Below are 20,024 nucleotides of genomic sequence, written 5' to 3' on the forward strand. Positions count from 1 at the left end.
AGGGTAGTTTAATGTAGATTTTAAATCATGGTAATTGATCAATCAGGGTATTGAGCATATGGACACTTTATGTTATCTGAAGGGACATTTTTTTTAATTATTCAATGCCACTTGATAACTTTTCAGGAGCAGTGCATGGGTAATTGGGGTAAGACATCCGCAAACACAGCATCAGATATTGATTAAAGATTTTGGCAGGAAGTACCAAGCTGGAGGTATAGTCTACTGTACTGTGCATGTTTGAGGAAACTAGTCTGAGAATCCAGTCAGGGAGCTTTCTGCTGTGAGGAGAGATGGCTAAACCACTAAGCCACCATGCTGCTATTTTGTAACCACTTTATAGATGCCTTCAAGGTCCAGTTTCATGAACAGATTGCTGATTTGTAGACTAAGGTTGTTCCTGCACAGGCAGCATATTCTAGTTCAACTCAGCCCTGCAGCCGCAACTTTAAAGGATCCTACCTCCAGCATTGGAAGATGGCAAATTCCTTTGACCTTACCGCTGTTGTGAAGTATAATGATTATAATTCATATTGATCATCCAAAAAACAAAAGTAAACCTAAAAAATACATTCATACATCTGGATAAACTGTATCATTATCTCAAAGTTACACAGAATACTGAAATAAATGGCTTATTTCACTTCATTTTGATTTCAGCGTTATCTTTCTCCCAGATAAAACCCGAACCAAACAAACCACATCCAATTAAAACATGATATCAGAGCAATAACAGTTAATCCAATATCTATCTTATGTTCTTGACAAAAGCTTTGAACAGCTGCTGTAATCAGTCAGATGCATACAGTTGACTTTGAAGTTGAACAATAGATGAAAAAGGATGAAGATTATTAGCTATTACACCAATTTGCAAATCAGATATTTTTTGTGTGAAAACATCAAGACTTTTTCACAGCAGTTAAATGACATGACATGACACAACTGTGGAAAACCAGAATGCAACATTTTCAGCATTGTGTCTCATTCATCATAAATGTTCACTCAAGCAGTTCCAACGTAGTCTGCAGAGATGGATTATAAACTTCAATGTTGGAAGCCCCAGGATCTTAGAAACACTTTTTCACACTCACATTTTCACTTCAAGGATCTCTCAGGTGTAAACAGTGTGTTTTGTAGTAAGAGAACACTTTTGAATCAGCTACAGTTTTGTCCATCATTGCACTCTGTACATTCATCTTTAAATTACAATCATATATTTAGCAACTGATTTGTGTCATTTTTCTACCAAATTTGTATTAATACTTAATATATTTTCTTCTTTATGAAGTGTTTATTTTGTTCAGTATTAAGGGACATGGATAATGAATTGTATATTTATGATTGCGGGCCAAATGAATCTTAATCTTGGACGAGATTAAATGACAATTCCTTACTTCAGGGCATTTGTAATCTTGTGTGTGGATATTCTTGTTATTGCTTGAACTATTGTACAAACTGAAGCAAAAATATGTGTTGTTTGAGTTACTGATATAAAAATACATTGTGGAACAATATTGAATTGATTTATCAAGCCATCTGGGTGCTAACCAATAAAAAGGATGCCATGCCATTGAAATCAATGTATATTTTTGTGTTTTGATGTCAATTCATTGTTTGTAATTCTGAAGGTTTGGAGAGTAGAGTGTAGACCACTGCCAAAGCATTCACCTTATCTTGCAATAAAACCATTATGACCAGACCTAAATTTTAACCAAACCTAGTTCAGGGGTAAACTCTTCACCACCACATCAAAGCTCCTAAAGCAAACAAGTTGTTCCTTTACTGACCATTTCTAGCTAGAGATTCAATTTCATGACTTTTCCCTTCTAAAAATACATTTTCTTTTGAGTTACCTTACAAACAAAAGAACCAACAATGAACACCAAAATACGGATACCGTCGGTTACTAGATCAGCATGAAAGCAAAATACGGCAAAATACTGATATTTCCGAAAGATAAATTATTCATTGCCAAACAAATCTATCACTTCTAGTGTGACGGTAGATAAATAATTTGTTTGCTTCGGTCCAGTTTATCACATATATATCCATATCAGCTGTCACTGTGGCAGACAGGAAGGAGCTGATAACTTGCCGCAGGGAATTAGCTGTCAACTGTAGCTGGCAATGTTGACATTGCAGCTGCTTGCAAAACTCTTACATACAGTGAACTGAACCCTTGCAATATGTCTTCCTAGAGTGTAACTATTGAGATCAGGATTGCCATGACACGCCACAACATTTTCTCTTATTCTGTTTTAAACCAATGGAGATGTTCCAATGTTCAGATGCTGAATATTAAACATAGGCTTCGTTCAAAAGTATTCTGATTCTATTGTGTGATAAATGGATTTAGCAGAAATGACCCAGCGGCTTTTTGGGTTGTTCCACAGTTTTGTTAACTTGTTTTCACTTATTGCTTATGCATCTCCATGGACGTTTGGCCCATCTGGCCACTAATGTAAGTTTTCAATATATTGCCATTAAGGGGAAAACAGTCAAATGATGGGATGTCTTAGGCAAACTCTAGTTTAATTCTCCATATTGAAATGTGAGACAGAAAAATAGTTTTTGAAGTAATATGACAGGGAGTGGTTATGTATATGTCGGGCCCAGGACCAACTTTATTATTTTTTGTTATATAACTTGTGTTCTAGCCCATATACTCCAGTGCCCATAGAAAATTAAGATAAATGTATTAAATTAATGAAAAGAAGAAAGGAGAGGGAGATCGAACAAAATGTGGTAATACATGGCAAGTGATTGAGTGAAAGTTGCTTATAATAAATTATTTTTTGATGGGGCTTGTGACATGATGCACTCAGCTCTGTTGCAATATTCACTCGTTCTGGAGGTTACACAACGACGGGAAACCTCTTCAGAAGCTCCTTCCCAGCAGCCCGTTGACTCCTCTGGGAGTTGTTGCTATGATCCCAGAAGGACGTCGTCATCTTTTCATTTTAGCCGAGGTATGTTGAGAATAAAGATATACTTACAGTATTATCCTCATGCGTTTGATGATAAAGAAAGGGTTTAGTGGTGTTTCACATCCATACTTGACACCATTAGCGCTCTAACAGTGATTATACAAGCGACAGATCTGCAGAGGAAACACATTAGCAGTATCAGCGCATGGTGAGTGCATTTCAAAACACAAGTCAGTGCTGAGCCAAAAGTGAAATCAGTTAGCCGACTGGCACTTGTGAGCCGCTGTTGCTGTAATGAAACAAATGATCCATTAATATTTCAAAGCGTACAATATGAGGACTGGAGTGTGAGGGAAATGCGTTTTAACAAAGTGTCTGCATGGTTTATAAATGGATAAAAGTAAATGTACTAATATTTATGATCAAAGCAGGAATAAGTGTGAGCAACCCTGAAGGACATGTAAAGAAGACCAAGAAGATTACAGCCTACTGTCTGCCCAACATGTGTGACCAGCAACGCCATGATCATCACACTGTATATACCTCATAGCTATACAGTGTTTTATGCTCTCAACTGAATTGTGTTGTTTTCTAATGACAAGAATTGATTCTTGAATTTGTAAAACACACACTGGTTGTACTTTCACAATGTTTTTGCTACACATGCTATTTTGCCTCTAAAATAGGTAACAGGTAAAAGATAAAACCCCTGTTTGGGCAGTATAAACTGTAGCTTCTCAACAGTACTTCAGATTGATAATGGTGGCATCGCAATTTCAAAAGCATTGTCATTATCACCTTTGAAACCTTTTCTACAGTGGACCACTCATGAATCAGACCGTCTTTCAAGGTTTTGCAGATTCTATTTATTTATTTTTCTTCAGAAATTAATCTAGCGGATATGTCCTTGTGTCCTTAGGCACCACGTCACCCACATTGCCTAGTATGGATCAGGTGTGAGAGTGAATCTTGGTGGCGGGGCCGATGGCACAGATATGCAGCTTGGCTTTTGTCAGTCTGCCCCAGGGCAGTAGTAGCTTACCACCATCGGGTGCGGAGTGAATGAATAATGCAATGTGAAGCGTATTACAGTAACCAAAAAAAGTGCTATATAAATATGATGCAATATTATTAGAATATGATGAACACCTTCTTCAATTTGTCAGTGACAAAGTGAATGATGAGTTTTACAGTTTGCAAAATCTGACTTTTACAGTTTTTACAGAACTTTGAAATTAAACTATATTTGTTCCTGTTCAGTGAAACCTTTTGTGACAGAAAATATTTTAAACATTTTTTTTTTTCAGTTCAAGACAGCAAATATTTTCAAAATATCTTCCTTGATTTGATCATTTAATCACAGAGTTTTTTTTCCCTTCAGGGGAATAAAAGAGTTTGGGATGTCAGTCTGTTAGTTTGTATAAATGCACTTTATTTTCTCCTTGACACAGGTCCAAGCTTCACATCCTGTTGCCTGTGTTCAAAACAAGCTTATGTAACATGAAAATGCATTGCAGGCATGGCCAGAGCTGAAACTTGACAGTGTCTAGCTATAGTTTAATATTTATAACTTAAGTTGAACTCAGAAGACAAAATTTGCACATTTAAGTGACGCACATTCACTAAAGATCCCTAAAGTTCATAATCTACATGATTTTATTTTTTTAAACATTGTTTTGTACTTTTGTTTACATTGTAAGAATAATACATCTGGTATGACACATTTTATGAAACATCTAAACCATTTAAAATTAACATTGTGATCTATGATCAGTTATTAACAATATACATAATAAATACAATTCATTTATATCTATCTGCCAGTATTAGTGTCTCAACATGTTTTTGCATGTTACAACAAAATGTAAAATGGTCCACATTCTATCAGTCAAATGTTTCTACTGAAAATGCACAGATGGAAAACAATAAAAGACTCTTTCTGTAATGTAGTATTACATAAAGTCATTGTTTTTTTTTTTGTTTTTTTTATTTGTCTGATTTCCACAACAAAAACACAAACAACCTAATCATTTTTATTTACATCAAATATAAACTTGTTTTTAATTTAACATCATGGCACTGTGATATTGAAATATCTGAACAGTGGGTGGGGCGCTGTTAAAGATTCTACAACATGAGCTCAAGAGAGTCACTAAAGACTGATTTGCAAGTAGGAAAAAACTATTCCTGATGGGAATTTGTTAGTCAGAATAATTTAAATGTGTTCACATTGTTGTGGATCTTATGTGCTGAACATATAACAACCAATGTCCAACTTTTTTGTTTCAGGGCAGTTTCTTAATAACCAAATTGTATCATATCAGAGTATTAAAATGGTCCCTTTTGCTCTAAAAAAGAAGAAGAAAAATACAAGAAAATAAAAATAAATCAATGAATAAAATATAATGCATTGCCTACGTGAAATATTTCCCTTAAATGTCTTGTGCTGAGTTCAAATCCAAACAAAGATACGTCAAACAGTGGGCACCAATGCTGAAGAAAACTACATTACTTGAGATACAAACAAGAACCATATATTTCTGTTTTCTCTGACAATATGGTTCTTTAAGTAAGTACTGATCTAATTACAGTTAAAAAAAAAGTTGTATTATCCTTCTAATATCATCTTTTTGTATTCTGTTGTACAAAGAGCGGGAGAAGCTTACTGACAACATGGCCCACAGCCACGAGACTCAGTGGACAATGGGTCACAGCCCTTCTGAAGCCTGTACGGGTTGTTTTTTCCGTCCTTCTTCTGAACTGCTCGTTTCATTGTCCTGATTAATTTTTAATTGTCCCTCTAAGCTCTTAAGGCCGGGCTGCATGTCAGGAGCGATAAAGCGCGTTGACCACCTGTGGCTGCTGTCTGTTTTAGGCTCGGTGGAGGAAAGGGCAAAGCCTTATAGCTCAGCGGGCCAGCACTGCATGGGGTCAGCAATGAGCCACTGAACAGAAATGATACAGCAGCGGGTCTCAAACTGTGAGGTGCGTACAGAGTTATTCTGGGTGCTTTCTGTAACTGTATGTGTTCAGTCACATCATTGAAATTGATAAAGAAATGAGTGAGTTCTTGATTACGTTTACAGTGGGGTATCTTGTACCTTTTGCATATTCTATTGGTCTGTCTTATTGGCCAGGATAAATATGGGATCATTTGCTGGTATATTTGACAATAAGAAGCTAGAAAGGCTGAAAAATAAGCAGATAAACATAAAAATTTAATAAACATATGTAATTTTTTCAAATGATATAAAGTGATGTGTCTGCACTTATCAGCACATTTCTGTTGGGATGCCAACATATCTTCAAAGTATTGTTATCTCAAAGCCCCAGTATGTAAATATCTAGTCTCTCTTCATTTTGGTAGTTTTTATATATGCATCCTCACTGTGAGCAGACTTGCATCTCCAGGAGGGTGCTCCTCCTGCTTCTTTCCATGGAAATATTCCTTTTGCTATAATATATGGCAGCGGTATGGCAAAAAACATATACATCTCCATGAAGAATGTTCCAAAGTATCGTCTTAACGTTAGCTTTAGCTTTATTGACAGAAAAGTACATAGTGAAATGTGGGATGAGAAAGATGAGAGAGAAAGAGGCTCTGGGTTTGATCCCCATGGGCCCATAGCCTTTCTGTGTGATATTAACATGTCTTGTGTCCCCTTCCACCTAAAAACAGTAGGGTCACCGCCAAAGAGACAATGGATTTACCTGGTTAACTAAAGGTAAAAACAGATCAAACATAAATATCTCAAATATCTTCGCGACTGTAATAATTTGGATTCATGTCTCCTCTTTTGGCAGGATTACCACTCGCTTGAGAGTTGTTATAGACTTACTGACCAACAACAATCACTCACATAGCCATAAAGCCTGTTCAGGTTTGAGAAACAGGCCAAACACACGGTTTATGTAAGACAAAAAAATTTCTGCTACAGGAATGATTACTGATGACCCTCTACATCGAGATGTACTTGGCCACAACAAGAATTATAATTTTCAATGACAATAATTTCGTGTTAAAAAGGACTTTTATTTAACATGGCAGTTTTGAGTTGGCGTATGTGGTAATAGAGAAAATCATCATTTACATAGTAAATTATTTGGAATGTTAAGTAAAGAAAAAACAGTGTTTTATTTGAGAATATAAATCTGTGTAATCCCTCATTCGTCCAGGAGGGCTCCATTGTAGAAAAGGTTTCAAAGTTAGTCACATGGACAATGTTTTAAAAATCAAGACATTCTTCAAAACAACTTCGATCCATTTTGAATTTCTGCACTGGCCTTAGGTCATCTGTTTGTTTACCCTGCCTTGGTAAAGGCAGGGTAAACAGGTCCCTGAAGGCGGGCTTTGTCAGCTCAGAGCAGGATAAAGTCGAGTGTATCAGAGCTATTCTGCAGATAGAAAATTACAAATTTCAAAATGTCTTCATTTTTAAAGTGTCCATATGACTACCTATGAAATCTTTTCTATGATTTGACAATACACATAAGATTGCTCTTCTGCTTGGTGAGAGAACAGCAAATTTTCTTGATACCTAAAAACTTACTGAGGATGTAATCACTCTTAAGTGGACTGAAAACACGCCCATTCTTTTGTTCTTTTTATAGAGGAATAGAGGTTCACTGTATTATCAGTAAAGCCACTTGAGGCCTCCCAGATGGTAAAAGTTCAGCGGCGGAAATAGTCTCCAATCAATCTTTAGTGAGCCCTATAAAGGCAAAGAGTCGCAGCAAAAATCTGATGTTCAGAGATGTAATTGGATTGCAGCTGGTGAAAAGTCAAGAGCCCCCATTTGCTTCTAGTGCTGTTCTAGTTCTCACTGTTAAATATATTATTACACATGCCAATCATCCTTCAGCTCAGGTCTGCACTGTCATTAAAATGCACGCTTAAATATAAAATTAGTCCTGCCTGACGTTTACTATTCAATGAATTTGTATGGGTAAGAGGGCTATGTCCTGTCCAAGGCTTGTGCCTGACAGTTTGGCCCAGCGGCATTAAAGGGTGGGTCAAATGCAGAGACAAAATTATTTACGGTACCATCTGACTTTTTGAGATTACAGTATATAGTTTAAAGATACACCATGTAACTTTTCTTTGAGAAAGTCCACCACCAGCTTGTGTCTATGCAGCTGCAATTGCCTTTTCTTGAATGTTCCACCATGTGATATTAAACTTATCTCTTAAAGTTACATTGTGCCACTTTAAGTCGAGACACTGCATCAGTACGTCAAAGGGTGTGTAATGAATTTGAAGAGACCCCTGGAAGAATTGCAAATGGTATGTTGTGATAAAATGTGAATATATGATTATATTTCTGTGATGTATTTTATCTGCATAATAGTGATATTTTATCTGCATCATTAGTCAAAGAGAAGAACGGGTGTGTGACAAACTGCATTTGTTTGTGAAGGGGTCGTAAAGATGGGCCAAAGGATGTTTACCCTAGGGGGGGTGATAACCCAGAGGAGTCTGGGTAATGTTTACCCAAGGCTTGATCTCTACGGAAAAATACCAAGTGCCTTGATGTGAGGCTGACCAATGAGAAATGTGACCCGCCTATTCCAGAATATCTAATAAAACCAACCAGCATGGGAAAAAACGGTGTGAGACGCGGGGGTGAGACGCAGGAGGGTCAGCCAGGCTCCTTACAACGGCTTGGCTGACACAGTCCCCGCGTTTTCTCCCATGCATGCCACACAAATGTCTGATGTTTCTGTGTCGTTTCATATTCTAGGTTGAATTGTGTTCTCTATGTGTTAAGGAATAGCATCGGTGTATGTCTAATTCCATGACATTTTCTGGTCCTTCGAGCCGGATGACAAGCAGCCCCTTCGCGGAGATTGACGGGTGAATCGGTGAAGTCTGTGCACAGCTGAAAGAAGTCCACTTTTCCCGTGGCCGCCCATCGCACCTCAGTCTCCGCGAGGAGAGCGCGTCGTTTCGAAGCAGCAGGAGAACACAGGCGACGAAGAAGGTCAGACAAAATTTTGTGTGTGAAAAAGAGTTAGCCATAAAACGTTTTTATGCATTAGTTTGATATTTACTGGAAAAATATTGTATGCTTTTATGCGCAGTTAGGTATTACTGAGGAAATACCCAGTTTCATATTACTGAGGAAATATTTTAGGCAGTTAGGTATTACTGAGGAAATACCCAGTTTCATATTACTGAGGAAATATTTTAGGCAGTTAGGTATTACTGAGGAAATACCCAGTTTCATATTACTGAGGAAATATTTTAGGCAGTTAGGTATTACTGAGGAAATACCCAGTTTCATATTACTGAGGAAATACGCAGTTAGGTATTACTGAGGAAATACCCAGTTTAATATTACTGAGGAAATATGTGTGAATGTAAGCGCTGTGCACGAGCGAAGTAAGTAAGAGAGAAGTGTGAATGTGTGAATGAGGATTAATAAGTGATTCACTAACGAGTGTGAGAATCACAATTAATCATACAAGGGTCACAAGGCGTTATTCTGAGAGATCTAAAATTTGCAGTCACGGGTGAATCTTTAAACACCTAGCATTATCTCCGGTGGAAAATCAATAAGAAATTCTACTAGAAGCTTGAGATATGACGTGACTGTAAAGCAAGTAGCATTTCTCTCAGACGACCGAGACCAAATAATGCCAAAATTATCACCCCAAACTGTAAAAAGACAAAGGAAAAGTCATAAGAGGATTTTGGAGGGAGACTTCCAGCGTGCTCAGATGACGTGGCAGAGAGGGGGAGATAAGGAGGGTCAACAAGGCAGGAGAAGGGAAAGCAGTTCAGAGGACGCTCTGAACTGATGAAATAAGTAAAGCTAAACTCAGCTGGTTTTAAATTTTAGTTAATGAGAGCTCTGTAGAACAAATTTAAGGGTTTTGTTTGATTGACAACAATCAATTATAAAGATTTCATTAAATTTGATAAGAGATGAAGATGAATTCAGATTTTTATAGATGGCCAATATTTTGGGGGAATGTGATGATCACAGACAGGACACTTCCTGTCCCCGACATAGAAGACAAAAGTTGTGTTTTTACGGTATCGTGTTTTTTGAGTGCACAGAACAAAGCTACGTTTTGTTTTGTTTTATTTTTGGACTTGACAAAATTATCTTTTGGACTTATTATGTAACCATAATACATGACTAGATGAAAGTACAGGACGAAAAGACAGAAGTGGTTTTAAATTTAGGATCAAATACAGGCACAGGCCTGGGAAGTGATAATATGGGTAAATGGGTGACTACTGATGTTTTTGGACATAGGAGTAGAATGAGTAGTAAGTAAAGTGATAGTAAAAGTTATATCAGTAACTTATTTATTTGTATTATCATGAGGAAACCTCGTATTGCATGTAGACATAAGTGAGGGAATAAGTTAAATAGTGACGTCCAATGCCCTCCCAGGAAAGACATGAATGGGTCATTAACTAGGGCAATTGACGCAGAAGTGGGGGGACATGGGACATACATGTGTTTATTAACTAAAGACAACAGGACACCAAGTCATAAAGATAGTCAGAGATAAGGGGCTATTGACTGGCAAAGAATCTGGAGGACTCAGGATGGAGCAGATGTCGTTATCTTTACGTATCACAGTGACAATTAAGAGCAACACCACCTCAGGGGGAGGGTTGACGTGATGAGTAATAGGAAAAGTTAAAATTAACAGGGAAAGAATTTGACATTCTAAAGTAAATACCTGAAGGATTGTGGAGATTCAATCAAGAATTGAATAGATTTAAATAAGACAATATCATCTAAATTTAGACGTTATAGAAGTTATGAAAACCAGTGATAACAGGACTTAAACATTATAGGACTCAGGTCGGAGCCAAGAGATGGTTAGACTGATAAAATGATGTGCCTTATGTACAAGGGGAAGGTTTAGGATCATTTTGATTGTTATACACATATAGACTTGCTAGAACAAACTAATACACAATGTTTGTAAAGCACCACATGAGCAGGTATGAGAGATTGAGTTTGAAACTCACCTGAAGCACATATAGAAGATTAGCACATATTACATTAGATGTGTGACTTTATGCAGGCCACACGCACAGAGGAGATGTGAAATTTGATGTTAAAAATTCTAAGTTGTGAACTGACCCTTATGGCCAGCTCAACGGGGGAATTATTGAGATAATTAGTATTGTTTGATGTATTTGACACATACACACACACATACATACATACGCACCAAACATTTATAGTTTGAAACATTTTAGAGTTTGAAACATTTGGAGTTTGAAACTTTTAGAGTTTGAAACATTTAGAGTTTGAAACATTTGGAGTTTGAAACAAATGGTGGTAAAACAGATAGGTTAGGGCAGTGTCGGATAACAGACACATAGACGGATTACAGACACACAGGGGGGGCCCAGCGCCGTGGAAGGGGGGGCTCAGCCAGGGATGTGACCACTGAACTGTGAAAGGTCAAGAGGTGACATTGCGGAGTGGAGTGACAGACGCAATTCCATCTCTTCCTTGATTACATCCTGGATTAGTGAACGTTGTAAACTATCTGGATTATTGAATTTTGGTTAAATGTAGTAGTAGTTTGAGAAATGGGCAAAGCCATATCTCAAAAAGGAGGGATATGTACGTGTAAACAAATATTCCGAATCAATAATTACTAAAAAAAAATTGTAAACAAGAAAACTGTTTGAAATACACTGAATTGTCGAAAAGACTTTGTTTATCACCGCAGCAGAGAGCGTGTTGGAGATGTGGTGTTTACAGAGACGAGCCAGGTGGACGAGCAAAGTGGACGGAGCCACACCGTGTCGTCCTCACACTGACCATTGGAGGGACGAGAACATGGGTGCTCTCATGGGAAAGTGAGAGAAATGTCTGGACAACACAACACCAGATCCATAACATCGCAGACGCAGGACTTCGTTTGTATGAGTTTTGTCCAGAGTCTACGATAGAGTACGATACTCTGCTACGATGAACGAGAGACAGAGGCTACGGTGCGCAGAGTACCATACTCTGTGGGAAAAGAATCAACAGTTATCATCATCACAAGTGATGACAATAATATGGGTGCTGAACACCTGTATTATGCACGGGACAATCGCGACAATCGGGACAATCGCGACAATCGGGACAATCGGGACAATCGGGACAATCGGTACAATCGGGACAATCGGGACAATCGATCAACATACACAACTGTGTTTACCGGGAAATGAAACATACACAGACCTGGAATAGAGGGAAGAAAATAAGTGATCAACTTGAAAGGTTATGAAATGCATGATGTGTAATAATGTACAATGTATAATTGACATGACAGAGGCTGAAGAAACACAATGGCATATTATACAGCCACAGTTGTTTGCACTAACTAAGAGAGTTCTTTTTTATCTGCTACAACATAACTACATGTAATGTTAATGAGATTATGAATTGAGATGGGAAATGTACCAGTTCATATGTGTCATAGGTGTGAGCGAAGCGAGCAGCGGGAGAAGGTCTCTTAAGAAACCAAGAGAGGACGTATGGTGATGTGGGGACACTTGTGGGACGTTGTGCCTATGTATCCCTTTTGTGGCCAGCCATGGTCATAACAAAGACCAGCATCACCCAGAACCATACCGCAGGGTCAAGGTCGAGAGGTTAGAGGACAGTCTGGTCCCAGTAGCACCTGATACTACGTATTTGATGTTATTGGGGTGTCCAGAGAGGTCCCTGACGAGTCAAACTGACTGACCAGAGAGCAGTGGGTTTAAGGGCTTTCCGCTTGTAGTTCTATATTTCCCATCACACCGCACAAATTATAGACAAGATAAATTGTCTGTTTGTCAAATTACAGAGATTGACCAATCTGACTAAAAATATAGGACAGTAATGCAGTAGACATGTTGTGGGCCGAGAGAAAAGAAATGTGTTCAATGTTGAGAACCGTGCATAAACTTTTTGAGTGTAAAAGTGTCATTTTAACAACAATATGAAAGACATGTTGAAAACTGAAATGAGTAATGTGTTTGGCACATGATATAGTAGACTAATGCTTTGATAAACAGGAGGGAAATGTGATAAAATGTGAATATATGATTATATTTCTGTGATGTATTTTATCTGCATAATAGTGATATTTTATCTGCATCATTAGTCTAAGAGAAGAACGGGTGTGTGACAAACTGCATTTGTTTGTGAAGGGGTCGTAAAGATGGGCCAAAGGATGTTTACCCTAGGGGGGGTGATAACCCAGAGGAGTCTGGGTAATGTTTACCCAAGGCTTGATCTCTACGGAAAAATACCAAGTGCCTTGATGTGAGGCTGACCAATGAGAAATGTGACCCGCCTATTCCAGAATATCTAATAAAACCAACCAGCATGGGAAAAAACGGTGTGAGACGCGGGGGTGAGACGCAGGAGGGTCAGCCAGGCTCCTTACAACGGCCTGGCTGACACAGTCCCCGCGTTTTCTCCCATGCATGCCACACAAATGTCTGATGTTTCTGTGTCGTTTCATATTCTAGGTTGAATTGTGTTCTCTATGTGTTAAGGAATAGCATCGGTGTATGTCTAATTCCATGACATATGTCAATATCAGGATAGGCCCTGCCCACTGGGCCTTTTTATCTATTTGTAAGTTTTCCCTGAAACTAATCTTCTTTGTTACTCCAACAGCTCTGTAATGGGCCATAGAAATTCTATTGTCACATATGATAATGGAGCGCCTCTTGGATCTTACATTTAGTTATATCAATTAGAAACTTGTGTAGTTTACTGACATATGTGTAAAAGGACTGTTTCATATCATATATATTTTTAATACATAAAACATTTCATGGGCAAAAAGTCTAAAAATGGAAAGATACTCGTTTCAATGTTTTTGACAATTATTTTGTAAAAATGTAAATTTTGCCTCATCATTTGGAGTTAGGCCTTAGAATAATTCCGTACAATTCATCAAAATCTTGGTAGATTGTAAAGTTTGATGTGTGCAGCTGCTACTTTAAGGGCTGATCTTTCTGTCTCTATGGAAGAAAAATGCCTTTGGAGAAAATGACCTTTCATGTTACAATGTCTCATCCAATGTCTGGATTAAATAAAATAATGAACCTTGTGTTCTAACTGGATTTATCAGCTCTACAGCATTTAATACAAGAGCATTTATTCTCTTGTAATTGTAAAAATGAAAGCCTTTCTTAGTAGTCATGGAATGGATTAGAACCTTTTTTGTTTTTGCTGGAGCACATTTCTCCTTCTTTCTCAGCCAAATAAACAAACCTACGTCTGCAAATATGTACATTTCCTCAAGGTTTAAATCTCTGAAGTGCTGTCTGTCCTCCCTGCTTGTCTCACACCTCGCTGACATGTCACATAGATTATTCATCCCAAATCTCATTGTGATCTCAGCCATGCTACCTGCTCGCCCCCCACGACCCTCGCTCAACCATTGTGACTGTTTCTCCTCCACAAGAGCCTATGCTATAAATATCCACCTGCACAGTCCGGCCCAAAAACCTTTCTGAAACACTAAACATGCTCACATCAAAATGGGTCTGTCCGCGGTCAATAAAGGCCACCATGAAATATTAATGATTTGCTCTTCTGTGTTGGAAAGTATTTTGCGCACCTGTCAGGGCAAAAGTCAAAACGATAAAAATGGCCAATTCCCTATAAATGTCGTTTAATCTGGCGCCCTTTGTGGCAAACGCTGCCGCTGTTGTGATTTCGGGCATTACAAATGTAATTGAAAAAGCTTTAAGAACAGAACTTTTCTATTGATTAAAGTGGAATGTTTTGTCAGTTGAGAACGTAACACTGGAGTTTAATTTCTGCTTTAGAGTTTGTCTGGGATCCAAACTATCTGGAAAAGAATAATACCATTGACGTATACATTTTTTTTTAGATACAGTGTCATGTTATCGATCACCTAGCAACTTGGCTAGTCAGGAAGGGTTTGAAGGACTCCAGAGGCAGTTACTGTATTTTTTCATTATAACCGTATAACCAAAAATCAGTAAACTAAATTCAATAAAACTAGGAAAGGATGCTTCAGCGGTAAGGTGCAACATAAAACAATTAATTACAATAATAGTTTAAAAAATATAGGCAATAAATCACAATAAATTGGGCTTAAATACAAATATACAGGATATACAGGATCAGAACAACAATGCAAACCTGGCAGTGCAAATAGATAAAGTGTTGTTGATATGAGTTATTTGAAGTGACAGGTGTTATAAAGTGTTCATGGATGGAAAGAAATAGTTATTGCAGCTGGTGGTCGATTGAATAGCACATATGCTGCAGCGCCATGAGTCTGAATCCAGCTCTCGACACTTTATTCCATTTCATTCCCCAGACTCATCCTAATTTCACGCTGCACTATCCTGTTGAATTAAGCCTACAGGCCAAAAAATCCCTCCAAAAAAGGAAATAAAATAAACGATTCTACCAAATGACTGCTCTGACCAATTAGAACGAGAGCTGCTAGAGCAGAGTAAACCAAAACTAAAGATTAACAAACTATCTTTACGGAAACGGAAGTATTTTGAGCCGTGAGAAAGTTTGTAATTTAAAAATAAACAAAAATCACCACAAAATCCAACCTTGATTACAGCTGTAGGTCCCTGCCAACCGCTCTATGGGAAAAATGGACTGGCCACTTGTCCAATTCACGACAGGTCATTTAATAGATCCATGTTAGCTCAACTAGCTCAATGAGTTAAAGGTCGGCCCACGTCAGGACCGTCCTTTTATATCACATACGTCAATTTAGGCCATATTGCAATATTTGGTTTTGCTGGCAAGAATCTTGTGAGGCCGCAGTTATTTTATTACTTGGTTTACGGATTTTTTAATGAAATATATTGCACAGCCGAACGAAATGTAAATATAATTTCAATTTCAAAAGATGTTTTCTTCCGGGTTTGCCCAAAACACACCACGGGAGGAAAGGGTGCTAAATCTACAGTGTAACTGTAGATTTTAGGCAGACAGAACTGATGCGTTTGTGTTTTCGGCTGTACTTTGAAAAAATCAATTGATAATAATTTATTTTATTTATATTGTAGAAATCAATAATCTAAGTGCGGCGGATCCGTAAACCAAGTAATGAAATAACTAAGGCCTGACCAATAAAAAAACGCCTTTTACTGTACATGTTACTGGTAAACTGGTTTTCAAACTTCCTATAAGTGATCTGTTCTTTTCTTCTGTATCTACCTGCGTTGCATCAATGAAATTTCCCCATGTGGGACAATAAAGGAATATCTTATCTTATCTTATCTTAAAGAGACCAGATAAATTACATAATTATCATACAAGTTTTATTTTGTATGGGGATCGGCATCTAAAACCACTGCATTATTTCTGTGAGCGGGAGGCCCCTCCACAGATCTGCCATAAAACTAGGTCTAGTGGCATGGAGATGGATTAGAAAAAGACATAGTGCACCTTTAGCACAACTCCGAATGTCTGTTGCTTTTGTCCTGTTTAGCGCCATATTAACCTTCTGTGCTTGTACGTGTATAAACTCTACAGTGAACCATTGACTGTATTTCTCACACTACATTAACCTAATCAGAGTTGAAGTCCCATATGGCCTATGCAGAGAGTGAGTGGGTGCTTAGTTGCTTTATCAGAAGAGCAGGAAGTTATGTAAAGCTTAAAACAACTGTAGGACAGCACTAAAAATAGAGCAGAGACACGGTGATATTAGGTGAGGGACTTTATAACTTACCTACTTTGAAGCTACTTATGTAACGGGCAATAAATTATGTATAGTATGAGTATGAAAATGATGAGTTTCCCCTGAGTGCGTTCAAGTAAGGTCTCTGATGCTTTGAGATCATAATTGTCTGGAATGACAAATGTAACCCTTTTATAGTCGGCACACACAGCTTTAAAATTCTAGTCTAGAGATTTGTTTGTCCTTTTTGAAACTGAGCTTGTCTTGTGATTAAATGTTCAGTGTTTTTTGTTTTGATCCAATAATCCAGACAGGAGCCGGCACAAAGAATGACTGGAGTTTTGGTTCTCAGCAAATTGGATGTTTATTGCAACTATTAAGATACTGACAAAAATGTATATCTCAATATTTTTGGAGTATCCTGATAAAGACAATCAGACGATATTATGTCAATCCAACAGAAATGTGTTAAAACATGTCGGTAAACATATTAGTTGAGGTTTAAATATCAGACAAGTGTGAAATGTCTGTAAAGTGAATCACACAAATGCAAAAATATCACCTTATATCCTTAGCTATCCTTTTTTCTCTTTTAGTCGATTATTTTAAGCGATATACTGCGTATTCAAATTTTGCATAGCTTCAAAACAACATCTACATTCTTCATATATATTCCACCTCTATTTGTGAGTAAATTGACATATGTAAAGAAAATATATGTACGCAAGATGTGATGAATTGGATAATCTATTCTGAAAGGTGACGTCTTCAAATTACCTCTTAAAAAGTCCTATTATTGTACCTTTAAATCAAAAGCTAAATCCTTCTACCTATGTACATTTTGTCGAATACTCTTGCACTATTAACAATCGGCGTGTATAGGCCATGACACCTGTGACTTCGCCTACAGCACCTTCACCTTCACCTTCACCGGCACCGACTTCTATGTTCAGTCGACGCATAGCGCACAAGGACATGTCGAGCACAATTGTTGAATCTTTGACCTTTGACGTCAGTTTATTCACCATTTAAAACGTTCATAAAAGGTGTTTGCTTGGTGTGTCATAACAGAGTTTCAACCTGTAGAGGCTCAAATGGACGAGTAAGGACTATATTTGTTATATGACGTACAATTCTTTATTTCTGTACAATATATTAATAATAAACGGGTGGCGGAGGGTTGCACATGTATGAGCTGGGGAGGTATTGTGAGCCCTGAAAAAAACAACAGCATAGATTTGATTGATCAAACTCCGGCTCAAATGAAAGGACAGCAAAACAATCACAAAATAACAAAATTCAAAAAAGTGTCACGGACAATTCACAAAATAATTACTATTGCAGAAATCTGTGGTTTGGTAAAGTTTTAAAAGGTGATGAGCCACAGAATCATTTCAAACTAAATAGTGTGCCATGACTCAAAACAGGTTGTAAAACATTGGAATAAATAAATTATAGGGCATGGAGAGAGATAATATCAATACCATCTTGAAATGGCATTCATTAACTTGAAAGAATGTTTGTTACAAGCACTAAATAAACTAAACTCCCTATAGCCTTAAATGTGGTTGGTTTTTTTGGTTCCAGTGGCTGCACTTGCTCTTGCTCGGTGATCTCTCATTTCCATAAGTGCAGTGAAGTATGAAAGACTAGAAGGGTGTGGTTTGACTCTTGCCCACTCTTTAGTCCTTACCAGCTTCAGAATAACACGTTTAAGACGTATGAGTCAAAAATCACATTAAAAAGAAATAAACTACTTGTAAATGAACACGTTGGCTCAAACACTATCATTCAGATCACATTTCAAAAAGCAATGGTCCTTTTCTTAACCTGTTACATCTACATTTACAGTCTTTACATCCAGTGTGAGTTTGAGTTGATTCTATTGTTTACATCCAAGACATAGCTGCCTCTAATGGTCTGATTACATAAAATGCACCTGACATGGTCTAATGTACATCAAATGTCTTGTCTAATATTGCTCTGTTGTAAACATCTGATGCCGTGATGAAGGAAATCCACCTGTGTCACGCTTCGTCCCATCGTCATCACTCTCACGAGGATCCTGTCGTCTGATTGATGGAAAAGATCCCAGAGATCACAAAAGGTAAAGATTGCTGGTTGAAAAGAAGAAAATAGCCTTTTTAGACCAGATAACCAGTATTCAAATGTGTGCAGCCATGTAAGTTTAGTATTCCTCAGGTAATTTATATTAAGATACTCTTTACCCTATTTAAATGCAATTCTACCACAAAATGGTTCAAAACAAGTGTGTTCACAAATTATTTTGATACTTGCTAATTAAGAAGCAAATAAATGAATCAACAATCAACAAAAGCTGAAAAAATGCTTAGGCCACAATCAAAACTTCTCAAAAGCTAATCCCTCGTGTTAGCATGACACCATGAGCGTGAAACATCATTACCGGTAGTTTACAAAGCAGCTCAGCTGCTGCAGTGCTTAACAAGAACTCTCGTATGGACAAACATCCTTGTCACACCACTGCAGATGCAGACTTAATTATTCTCATCTATTTTCCACTCTGCTTATACAAAAGCTACATAGGCCCTTTCACTAGTCAATCCAATTAAATATTGAATTGGTAATACCATTAATCCAATACTCTCTTAAGGTTCAAGCAAAGTTGGCCTATTGAGTCCATCAATATCAAATAAACACTCTTTATTGATACAATGCGTGTAATATTTGAAAAAATTAAAAAGCTATTCCTTGAAATATCAAAACTTTTGCATTTTTCCTTCACAAATTGTTTTATTCTTGAATTTGCCAAATAAGCCAGAAACCCTGACTCTCTAACATTCAGGGTTGACTTCAACAGCAGTGAAGTAAGAGAGTATAGAGAGTATATTGGGACCTGCCATTCTGAAGCGACAAATCAAAACTGCTGTTTGCCAGAGCTCGTGTGATGAGGAAAACGAAACACAATTCATTTGCCATTGCATTTTCCCTTTAGTGTGTAAAGTTGGTTGACACAGTCCCAAAACTTGTCTATACTCGAGGCAAGAGCAGTTCCCATTGCTGTTTACATGGCTTAGTAACAGGATAACTGGTGATGTGACCAACTCAAAAAGAACTGTAATAAAAATGTTGATCCTAAATAATTATACCGTCAACTTTTTTCAATGCAATGACTATATTGCAATTCTAAGTTGATCCGTTGAAATGATATTAGTTGATTTCATTTGCATGGCAGTATGCTGGTGTACAAATACTCTTTACTACAAGCATGAATCTGCGTCATTTCATTCGTTTCTGCGTCTCTCCCTGTGGCATTAGCATTGCTTTGCTTACACTTTGCATAGGGAGACTCCATGGGGACATGTCATGTGAGTTTCCTTTTCAAATAATGACATCCTTTTAGTTTTGAGTGGCTGCAAGTGTCAACAAGACATCCACTATATCCAATCGCTGCACAAAAAC

General features: G+C 37.6%; 1 protein-coding gene across 1 annotated transcript in view; it reads right to left on the reverse strand.

Moving 5' to 3' along the window:
- Nucleotides 1–4,899: 4,899 nt before the first annotated feature.
- LOC140381741 (large ribosomal subunit protein P2-like) overlaps nucleotides 4,900–20,024 on the reverse strand; it is a 61,003-nt gene continuing 45,878 nt past the window's right edge. Inside the window, exon 5 of the mRNA XM_072465872.1 lies at nucleotides 4,900–4,921. Coding sequence (XP_072321973.1) covers nucleotides 4,914–4,921 — 8 coding nt within the window. The 3' untranslated portion in view covers nucleotides 4,900–4,913. The remainder of the gene's footprint in view (nucleotides 4,922–20,024) is intronic.

The sequence above is a fragment of the Eucyclogobius newberryi genome, unplaced genomic scaffold (assembly GCF_026437365.1).
Source record: "Eucyclogobius newberryi isolate DKJ021-1_F unplaced genomic scaffold, fEucNew1.0.hap1 SCAF_5, whole genome shotgun sequence".
Taxonomy (NCBI): domain Eukaryota; kingdom Metazoa; phylum Chordata; class Actinopteri; order Gobiiformes; family Gobiidae; genus Eucyclogobius; species Eucyclogobius newberryi.